The following is an 11,675-nucleotide window of genomic DNA, read 5'->3' on the forward strand; positions in this document are numbered from 1 at the left end:
TCTAGATACAGTATTCTTGTCTGCTAACTGTATTTTCTGCAGATTTCTGCAAATTATATTCATCTTAAGATGTAAATCCCTCTAATATTTTTCTTTCTTAATTGCAATTGCTAGAATTTTGATTATCAAGTAAAAGAGATTAAAGGGCATTTGTTCTTCGGAAAAACTCCTCCCCTACCACTCAGTATGTATTACTGTCAACAGTAAAGACAACAAATCCTCAGGTAACAAAGTAATTTATCCCAAAATAATTTTTTTACAGGCAGCTGAAACCAGAATTATCTTTCACTAAAAGTGTGCATTTAAAAAAATATTAGTGTCCCTCAATGAAAACCAGCAACATCTGCCTGTGTATTTTGTCCTTTTTGTCTACTCTTCCTATTTCTCCCTAGTCACAGCTCTGCTCACCAATTTGTGAAAGGTTGACCACATATCTTCCCTTTCCATCCTTAATAAGACAAGTTCGATCATAGATGCACTTGCTCTAGGAGAAAAAAAGTACCCTTTTCCTCAAGATGTAGGGTGTGAACAGTACTATAGACTAAGAATCCAACTAATGTTGGAATTAATATGTTACAGACAGTGAAATGCCATTCAAAAAAATAGGTGAGCCAATACAAATTTGGTTTGGTAGAGGGAGTTTAACGAAAATACAGATCTATAACTTAATCCTCCTCCCCCCCCCCAAATGTGCAAGTCATTGTGTAAACACAGAGTTTAAGAGTTGCCTGCCTTCCAGCAATCATCAAAACTATTTGGTAATGGCTAAGAAATAAAGCAGGGAATCAGTGGAATAGGTTAGGTACATAAGACACAGTAGTAAATTAGTACAGAAATCTGATAAACCCAAAGACTCCAATTTCTGAGAGAAAAACTCACTATTTGACAAAAACTGCCAGGAAAACCAGAAAATATGATGGCAGAAACTAGGCACAGACCAACATTCTCACACCTTTTATCAAGATATGATCAAAATGGGTACATTATTTAGACATAAAGGGTGATACCATGAACAAATTGGGAGATGAAGGAATAGTGTACCTGTCAGATCTACAGACAAGGGAAGAACTCATGACCAAAGAAGAGATACAAAACATTATGAAATGCAAAATGGATAATTTTTACTACATTAAACTAAAATTTTTTGCACAAACAAAACCAAAGCAACCAAGATTAAAAGGAAAACAGAAAGATGGGAAACAGTGTTGTTGATTTTAAAAAGTCTTATTTCTCAAATATGTAGAGAACTGAGCCAATTTATAAGAATACAAGTCATTCCTAAGTTGATAGTCAAAAGATATGAAAAAGCAGTTTTCAGATGAAGAAATTAAAGCTCTCTATAGTTATGAAAAAATGGTTTAAATCACTATTGATTAGAGAAATGCAAATTAAAACAATTCTGAGGTACCATCTCACACCTATCAGATTGGCTAATATGTCAGAAAAGGAAAATGATAAATGTTGGAGAAGATATGAGAAAATCAGGATACTAATGCATTACTGGTGGAGTTAGGAACTGATCACTGATCTAACCATTCTGGAAATTTCAAACTATGCCCAAAGGGCTTTATAAAACTGCATATCCTTTGATCCAGTAATATCACTCTAGATCTATATCCCAAAGACATCATAATAAAGGGGAAAAGAATCCACATGTACAAAAATATTTAAAGAATCTTTTTTTTATCGTGTCAAAGAATTGGAAATTGAGGGGATCCCCATCAATTGGGGAATGGCTGAACAAGTTGTAGTATATGAATATAATGGAATACTACTATTCCATAAAGAAATGATGAGCAGGCAGACTTCAGAAAAATCTGGAAAGACTTATATGAACTGATGCTGAATGAAGTTAGCAGAACCAGGAGAACATTGTAGACAGTAACAGCAACACTCTGCAATGACCAGCTTTAATACACTTAATTCTTCTCAGTAACACAAGGATCTAAGAAAAATCCAAAAGACTCATGATGGAAAATGCTATCCACATCCAGAGAAAGAACTATAGGGTCTGAAGAAAGATCAAAGCATACTACTTTCCCTCTTTCTTTTCTTCTTTCTCATGGTTTTTCCCTTTGGTTCTAATTCTTTATAAAGACTAATGTGGAATTTATGTAACTAATGTGGAAATATGTTTAACATGATTGTACATGTATAGCCTATATCAAATTGCATGCCATCTTAGAGAAGGGAGAGAGGGACAGCGAGAAAATTTAGAATTGAAAATCTTAAAGAAGTGAATGTTGAAAAATAAAAACAAATAATTTTTTTTAAAGAATTGGAAATTGAGGAGATGCCCATCAATTGAGGATTAGCTGAACAAGTTGTGGTATATGGCTGTAATGGAATACTATTGTCTTTTAAGAAATGGTGATGGACAGATTTCAGAAAAACCTGGAAAGACTTACATGAACTGATGCTGAATGAAGTGAACAGAACCAAGATGTACACAGTTAACAGCAACATTGTGCAATGATCAACTATGATAGACTTTAGCTTTTCTCAGCAATATAATGATCAAAGACAATTCCAAAAGACTCAGGATGGAAAATGCTAACCATACCCAGAGAAAGAACTATGGAGTATGAATGCAGATCAAAGCATGCTATTTTCACTTTTTTTGTTTTTTCTTTCTCACGGTTTTTACTTTTTGTTCTGATTCTTTTTTCACAACATGACTAATGTGAAAATATGTTTAACATGATTGTACATCTATAACCTATATCAGATTGCTTGCTGTCTTGGGGAGAAAGGTAGAGAGGGAGGGAGGGAGAAAAATTTGGAACTCAAAATCTTAGAAAAATGAATGTTGAACACTATCTTTACATGTAATTCAAAAAATGAAATACTTATATTAAGTGGAAAATAAATAAACAACAAAGTAATTAATTTTTAACAGAGTTCCTGCCGTTTTCTGAAAACACCTGTTTTCCCTAGGAGGGAAACACATGTATACAAATAAACAAATAAAATATATAGCATAAGTAGGAGCAAGGAAGAGATCAAGACAAACTGTTGTAGGAAACTCTGTGTAGAAAGAAGAAAAAAGGAAACAGAGATAGAGGAAGGAAAGGAGATACAGGAAATAACAAAACTCAACTCTTCAAAGGACTGGCACCTGGGCTGGGCATGGAAAGAATTTTGACAGATTTTATTCCTGGAAAAAGGCAGAGGCAGAAAACCACATGTTGTCTTCGAGCAAGGAGTCAATCAGGGAGGATTATATTATGGCACAGTTTCAGTTTCAGGTACTAGCTAGCTTTGTAACCCTGCCAAGTAACTTAACCACAATCTACCCTAGTTTCCTCATCTATAAAAAGGGGAAGAAATAATGGCACTTACTTCTCAGGGCTGTTAGGATACAATGAGATAGTATTTGTAAGGTATTTTAAAAACCTTAAAGCTCTTATAAGTATTAGTTATTTTTAATATTATTATTGTTAAATCCAGCTGCAAAGGTAGACTGGAGCCATACTACAAAGGGCTTAAATACCAGGAGTATGATTTTCCTTATAGGCAAATGGAGACTACTGAAAATTTTTAAGGAGTAACATGATCAGGGACACCTCCTTTAAGGGTTTCTCTTCTCACCATCTCTATTTTTTCTCTACCTTATTCCTTGAAGACTTTATATAAATAAAAATTATCACACCTCTTTGTGGAAGACCTACAACTCTTCTATGCTGAATTCATCTTGCAGCTCCAAAAAACTATTAAAATTTGTCATTTGAATGTTGTTTAACATGCCTAAAAACAAACTTATCTTATTTCCTCAACCCTCTAGCAAAAACCAGCTCATCCTGATTTTCCCATTTCTATTAGTCACGTTATTTTCCCCCATCACCAAAGTTTTACATCATCTTTGACCTCTGTGTCTTATGCAAACACAACTATTCTGTCAATAAAGTCACCCTAACTCCTATTATAATCTTCCCTCTCATTCCCAATGATGCCATTAGAATACAGAACTTTAATTCAAACCTAGATAATTTCCTTCCTTCTCACCACCTCTGTTTTTTCTCTACCTTATTCCTTGAAAACTTTATATAAATAAAAATTATCACACCTCTTTGTGGAAGACCCACAACTTTTTTCTCTCCAGCCTTGCCATTTTCTAATGGCAATCCAGCCAGCTTTCCTCATCCTGTTGAGTTCAATTTGTCCATTTATACGCTCTTCACTAAATAAATTGAAATCCATCCAACTATATCAATCTGAGATATACCCATTCTTCATCCATTTGGTTTTTTCTTTTGTGGACTAACTGGCCAACCTTTTCCCAGTAGTTACAGATAATAATGTTATGGAACTTGATGCATCCAGCATAATCTATAAATAGGAGTACCTGGACGATGTCATCTTCAGTGAGGAATCTTTCATCAATTTAAGACTATTTTACAACAATTTTGGGTAGTATATATCTCCCTCTCATTTCACCTATGTTTATGACTAGAGTCATTGAATGAGGTTATTTCTATTATCTTTTTCAAGGAATCTTTGAATGACTTAGATTTATGTCTGGGAAACATCTTGCTAGAAAATAACCTCTAAAGAATCTGTTTTACTAGATTTTCATAAAATACCATTTATATCACTCCCTGTTTAAAAACTTTCAAACCCCCTTTCTACCAGTGTCACTTACTTTCCCTTTTTAGTCTAGTATTCAAAGCCTTCCCAATCTGCTAGTTGCTAGAGGTATAAAAAAAAGAATAGTCCCAGCCCTTAAATAGCTGGATTCTATTGGGTGATGCATCACCAGTAAAGTTTCTTTTATTCCCTTTCCCATATGCCAATGCAAAAAAGCTCCCTCTCTCTTCTTATCTCCCAGCTTTCTAATGGCAATCCAGCCAGTTTTCCTCCTCCTGATAAGTTCAACTTGTCCAACTTGTCCTGTTTATCAGTTGAATCTTTTATTTAACATAATCACAGAGTAATCAAAGATAGGGGGAAGGGAAAAAAAATCAATATTTGTACAGCACCTGCTATGGGCTAGGGGCCAGGTACTCTGTGAAGTACTTTTACAACAACCAATTAGCCTCCAATATCTTCATTTTAAATATAAGGAAAATGAGGTCATGAGTGGCAGAGTTTGAATTTGGACCCAAGTCTAATAAGACCATGCTTTTCTCCCTGCTATGAAGGTGCAATACTATTCTGTCCTATAGAATTCAGTACAAGTCTTATTCTCCCTTAAAATGTTGGATGGTCCTTCAAAGTACTGCATTTCATAGACTGGTATAATACACATGCTTTGACCTGTCTGTACTTAATTAACAATTTTTGAAAGGTTTAATCAAAGATACATAATGTATAAAAGATACATAATGCATCTATTTCTTTAAAAATATTCTTTTCGGGGCGGCCAGGTAGCACAGCGAGTAAGAGCACCGGCTCCAGTGTTGAGAAGACCTGGAGATCGAATCCCAGGCTCAGACACTTAGCACCCACCCAGAAACACCTGGCCGTGTAACCTTGAACAAGTTACTTAACCCCAATTGCTTAGGGGCAGCCAGGTGGCTCAGCTAGTAAGAGCACTGGCTCCAGTGTCGGGATGACCTGGATCAAATCCGGGCTCGGCTACTCAGCACCACACCCAGAAATAATAACTGGCCCTGTAACCTTGAGCAAGTTACTTAACCTTAACCCCGATTGCTAAAAAATAAAATAAAATAAAATATTCTTTTCAGGAGCTTTACTGTCTCCAAAGAGGGTATCAATTCTTTCAGTCTTCTTACCATCTGGCATTTCTTAACCCTTTCCAGTCATCGAAAAAGTACCAGATTTAAATAAGGATAACAAATTGTACCAAAAACAAACTGTAAGTTCATGAACTCTTTAACCAATCCCTGAACTTTACAACTTAACGGAACAAAAGAAACAAAAGCCCTCTGTGAAGTCTGCAGCTTCATCCCGGGGCTCTTCAACGCTGTCAACGTCCAATTTTGTAAAACATTTCCGAAGATTTTATTAAGGCAGCTCCTGACAGGAGGATACTTTGGGAAGCAGAGAGTGGTGACCGCGACAGCTGGGGTTAAGGTTAAGGCAGGGGGCACGGAAAATGAAATTGCCTTTCTTCCCGGGCACCACCACTCCTACCACCCACGCCCCACTCTCCACGCCTGGAATGCTCTGCTGTACCCCTGGCACCTATACCCATTTCCCCGGCTTCAAGACTCAGCTCCAAACTCGTTTTCTGAAGGAAGTCTGAGTCTCCCCAGCTGCCAGTGCATTCCCCTTCCATAACACACACTTTCCATCTGCTCTGTATATATCGTCTGTGCCCAGTTTTTTATATATTTCTATACTGTCTCCCACCACCCTCCGCAACTGCTTCACATGGTGCCCAGCACACACAGTTAGTGCTCAAAATTTGCTTATTGCTTTTGCCTTGCTCCTTGAAGGCAGGGGTTGTGATGGGGAAGGAAAGGGAAGCTGGGGGTGAGGAGGAAGGGTCTTACTCATCCCCCACACACTCCCAAGGCTTAGCCCAACAGCGCCAGGACATCGCGAGCGTTTAGGGCCCGAGAAAAGCCCTGTCACACCTCTCGTCTTATCTGCCCTCCCTCTGATCCGGAAGCTCTCTCTTCTCCCGGAGAGGATGCCCACCAAGTCTGCCCAGGACCAGGGAAGCAGGAGAGACTCCGACCCTTGCCCGCCCTGCCAGGGTAACATTCGGCCCGACCCCGAGGGGCTCCTCACCCGCAGCAGCTTCCGGAGGGGAGGACCGGCCGAGAAAGACCCCTGTCCCGAAAGGAACGCCAACATCGCCATGTCTACCAGCTATCGCGGCTGCTAGCGGAGGGGCCAACCGAGGGCGCTAACCCCCTCTAGCAGGTCAACTGAGGGTGACTTGGAGATAACTGAAGTCTCCCCCAGGTAGCGGATCTCGGGATCAGACAGTTGACCTCGGCTGGGAACAGACTCCTTTACCTCCAAGATGACGGCCAACCACACCCCTCGCCTCCACCAATAGGATCGTGGCTCCCAGATCACTGAGACGCCATTGGCTGAGAGCCAGAAAGCGGAAGCGTGGGACAACGGCCAGAAAAGAATTAAGGGCTGGACTTGGGGAGGAGCTGGGGAGCTGGGGAGGGACTTAGGAGTCAGGCTGGCAAGGGCATGTGTTTCTTAGACTGGAAGAGGCCGCCCTTAGGGCAGAGTTCTTTCAGCTAAGGCATTCTTTTATAAATATCGTTCTGATGTAAATTAATGAGTTGAGGAATAAAGTGTCTTTAATTGAGATACTAGGATGACAAACCTGCAGCCTTGGGGAATGTCCCAAGAGTGCAGCACATGACGGATTGCCCAACCAAGAGAGGCAAGAAAGAGTTCTTTATAGTTTTAGGAGGGGAGGAGATAGTAGGAAGTAGGAAGGCTTAGTCACAGGAGATGCCAGCCACCCTTGGCAGTTAGAACATGGAGAACCACTTCATTCTAGCTGTTTTGCCCGTCATGCCATGAATGGCTAAGGAAATCAGGCTCTACTTTGGGGTTCAGGTCTAGTTCAAGCTGGCTTTGTTTACAACGAAAGATTCCAGAATGGGGACTTCGGGTGTGGCTCAACCAAACCTAATCTACATTCTATTAAGGGTAGGAAAGTAAGGACATTTACTGGAATTCTGACATTGCTAGGATAATTAAGAGGTTGTGGCAGTACGTATTACATTTGGTATTACAATTTACTATCATTCCCCTCTCCGATTCTGAGAAGACAGTCTTCTCAATGAATCGCTACCTGGTATGATACTCAGTAATATGGGGAAAGGGGAGAAAGAGATTGACAGAGGCATTGACAAGAGCTTTTGCCCGGCAATCTCCAGCAAGCAAGCAGGTGTTAAACAGAACAGAGGCGCATAAGGAAGAAATAAAAAGGGAAGGGTCCATTTCATTGGACCATCATATCTTAAACGCCCAGACATTTCATCTCATACAGCTTTCTGGTTTCTGAAAACATCATCTGATGCTGTCCTCTGGTCTTCTAGAGATCTCTCCTGGGCTTCTGGTATGGGTGGGACTTCAGAGCAGTTTCTAGTGAATTTTCTTCTCAGGGATCCTTTTTTTCTTTAAAAAAAAAATCTCTTACAAAATAGATCCTATTACAATTTGTTTTGCAAATAACCAGTTCAGGTAAGTGAGAGCTCAAACCTAATAACATCAAATTAGAAACTTCTAGACCAGAAAATTTACATTTTTCTATATTCCTTTGCTGCTCCTTAATCTTACGTAAAACAGATATTTTGGACACCGGCAGAAAGAGACTGAGGGGAGAACTAAAAAGAATCTATGAGGATATGACTTGTAGAATGAGCCCTTTTCATTACGAAATTTGATGATCTGCCAATAAAATTATGTAGGCCAAAGGCTAACAGGTGCCTTTTAGGTTGATATAGACTCCACCTTCATTTAACTCCTGGTGTTCATCTATTTCATTCTTTTCCTCAGATTCAAGTTCCAGAACCAGAAATTTCAGTTTTTCACCTATATTTGCCTTGTGATGTACCTTAACAAATTGTCATGTTGGTATATTTAGGACATTCAAATACAAATGGAAAAATCGGAAAATGCTGAATCCACTTCTTTTTGGAGGGGGGAGGGCAGGGCATTTGGGGTTAAGGGACTTGCCCAAAGTCACATGGCTAGTAAGTGGTAAGTGTGTGAGGTCGGATTTGAACTCAGGTCCTTCTGACTCCAGGGCCAGTGCTCTATTCACAGGGCCACCTAGCCAACCCTGCAAGTATTACTTTTCTGTGATTCTTTTAAAAAGAAATTTTCTTTCTATCTTTTCTGCCAGATTTTGTTTGTAATACACAGAAATTAACTATTATACAATAGATGAAATGTGTACAAATCTTAAAAAATTCTCTTATCTTATTTCCTTATGCTTCTACTACCCCTTATTTTTATTCAATGCCCCCCAACTGCACACAAGGCACTACCACCCCTCCCCCCCACCCAGATTATTCCAGTGCCTCCCGGGGGGTGGTATTGCTGACTTTGGGAACCTATGATTCATCTGAGGAACTGGTCACAGCCATTGTACCCTCTTTCTCTTTCCTGGACAAATTTTGAGTTGATTACTTCCATAATCAATCCAGTGGTGGCCTTCATGTCTTCTTCCAAAGTAGCCAACAGAGGACTGACTTCAACTAGATCCAAGGGTAGCAACAAATATGTATTATGTATCTCTTCTGTAAACTGTATGCCTTCTATAAGTCAGCTCACCCACAATAGGGGTCCCTGTTGCTGGAGCCAGTGAAGGGCTGGAAGCATCAGCTTCAAAACTTAGATGTTGGTGCTTGGTTTTAGATACTACTTATCATTTTGAGTCAAGTTCAATTTATTCCTAATCTTTACAGTGTTTTAATAAGAATGAGTGCTGCATCTTGTCAAAGACTATTTATGCCCTGATTGATAAAATTATTATTTTTTTCTTCTAAACTAATATGGTCAATTATGTTTCTTTCCCCCAATGTTGAACCAGACCTGCATTCTTAGTATAAATCTAGCCTAGTCATAGTGTGTAATCTTCATGGTGTTATTGGATTTTCTTCACATTTTTTAAATCAATATACATTTGGGATATTGGTCAGTTTTCTGTTTGGACTGTCCCCAAATTAGACATCAGGATTCTATTTGTGTCAGAAAAGGAGTTTAGCAGGACTTCTTTTTCTATTTTTTCTCCTCAAGTTTGTGGAGTATGGGAAACGTCCTTTATATGCTTGATAGAATTAATTTGTAAATCCATCCAGACTTGGGTTTCTTTTCATTGAGAGTTCATTTATAGCTTGTTCAATTTCTTTTTCAAAGGTAGGGTTATTTACATACTCTTTCCTATTCTGTTGATGTGAGCAATTGATATTTTTGTAAATATTCAACCATTTCATTTAGATTTTCTTTTTTGTTGGCATATAGGTGGCTAAAATAGCTCCAAATTTTTTGCTTTTCTTCTACATTAGTTATGAATTTACCTTTTTCATTTTGACTGGTAATTTGATTTTCATTTTTAAAATATCATGTTAGCTAATGATCTATTTCTCTCCCTCTCACTACCAAAAACCAAGTAGCTCCTACTTTTATTTATTGATTCATTGTTTTTTTTTCTTCCAACTTTTATAATTTCTCCTTTGATTTTCAGGGTTTCTATTTTGGTGTTAGTTTTTTAATTTGACTTTCTACTGTTTTTAGTTGCATGCCCAATTTATTGATCAGCTCTTTCTCTCTTTTATTGAAGAAATCTAGAGATATATATTTTCCCCTAAGTAATGTTTTGGCCGAATTCCCAATTTTTCAGTGTATTGTCTCACATTGTTGTCTTTATCTTTAATGAAAATATTGTTTCTAAGGTTTGCTCTTTGACTCACCCATTTTTTAGGATTAATTTATATAGTTTCTAATTATTTTTTAATTTTTGCTTCAAAGGCTTTTTATTGAATATAATTTTTATTACATTATGATCCATTAAAAGATGCATTTAATATTTCTGTTTTTCTGCATTTGTTTGTAAGATCTTTATGCCTAAATGCATGGTCAATTTTTGTGAAGGTGTTATATATGTTAAGAAACAGTTATACTCCTTTCTATTCCCATTGAATATTCTCCTAACTTTTGTGAAATTCTGTTCAGGTGCTTCATCTATTTTTTTTGGTTAGAATTATTTAGGTCTGAGAGGGGTAAGCTGAGGTCCCACGCTATAATAGTTTTACGATTTCTATAACTCACCCAATGTTTCCTTTAAGATTTAAATGCTATGCCTTTTGGTGTATATATTTAGTATTGATATCAATTTATTGTCAATGGTACCTTTCAGCAAAATGTTGTTTCCCTATTTATTTCGTTTAATTAAGTCTAATTTTGTTGTTGCTTTGTCTGAGGTCACGATTGGTATTTGTCTTATTTTACTTTAACTGAATCAGAATATATTCTGTTTCAACCCCTTACTTTATCTTTGTTGCAATTATGTTCCATTTTAAAATCTACTTTATTATTCTCTTCTGTTTTATGGGTAAGTCCATCCCATTCAAAATTCTTATTGTTAATTGTGCATTTCCCTCTATCCTAGTCTCTCAAATGGTTTTGTTTCCCAATAACTTTTTTTTGTTGTTGTTTTTGAAGGGGGGAAGGCTGGGCAATTGGGGTTGTGACTTGCCCAAGGTCAAACAGCTAGTAAGTGTTAAGTGTTTGAGGCTGGATTTGAACTCAGGTCCTCCTGACTCCAGGGCCATTGCTCTATTCACTGCACCACCTAGCCACCCCTCCATTCTTTTATGATCAACACATAATAGAACCGCTCCCAGGCCCTCTAATTAGATTTCCTTTATGATGGCCTGATGATAGATTTCTAAGGAGATACATATATCATTTTTTCATATAAGAATGTAAACAGTTTAAACTTGTTTAATACCTTATGAATACTTGCATATATCTTTCTATATATCTCAATTCCTGTATTTGTATATCTGATTTTGTATTTGGTTCCGACCTTTTTGTTAGAAATGTTTTGAAGTTCTTTATCCCATTGAGTCCATTTTTGCTTCCCACAACGGATTATATTTAGCTTTATAGGGTAAATTATTCTTGGTTGTAAACCTAGATCTTTTGCCTTCTGGAATATAATTTTCCAAGTTTTCTGTTCATTTAAAGTGATGGCTATTAAAACTGTGTGTGATCCTAATTGT

At 37.7% G+C, this 11,675-nt stretch overlaps 1 protein-coding gene across 1 annotated transcript in view; it reads right to left on the bottom strand.

Annotated features, from left to right (window-relative positions):
• ACAT1 (acetyl-CoA acetyltransferase 1) overlaps positions 1-6,977 on the bottom strand; it is a 47,273-nt gene extending 40,296 nt beyond the window's left edge. Inside the window, exon 1 of the mRNA XM_069080501.1 lies at positions 6,700-6,977. Within this exon, the coding sequence (XP_068936602.1) occupies positions 6,700-6,771 (72 nt within the window). The 5' untranslated portion in view covers positions 6,772-6,977. The remainder of the gene's footprint in view (positions 1-6,699) is intronic.
• Positions 6,978-11,675: the final 4,698 nt, after the last annotated feature.

Source organism: Petaurus breviceps, unplaced genomic scaffold, assembly GCF_028583685.1.
Source record: "Petaurus breviceps papuanus isolate PSGF00001 unplaced genomic scaffold, PetGlider_PUasm1.0 91133, whole genome shotgun sequence".
NCBI classification, from domain to species: domain Eukaryota; kingdom Metazoa; phylum Chordata; class Mammalia; order Diprotodontia; family Petauridae; genus Petaurus; species Petaurus breviceps.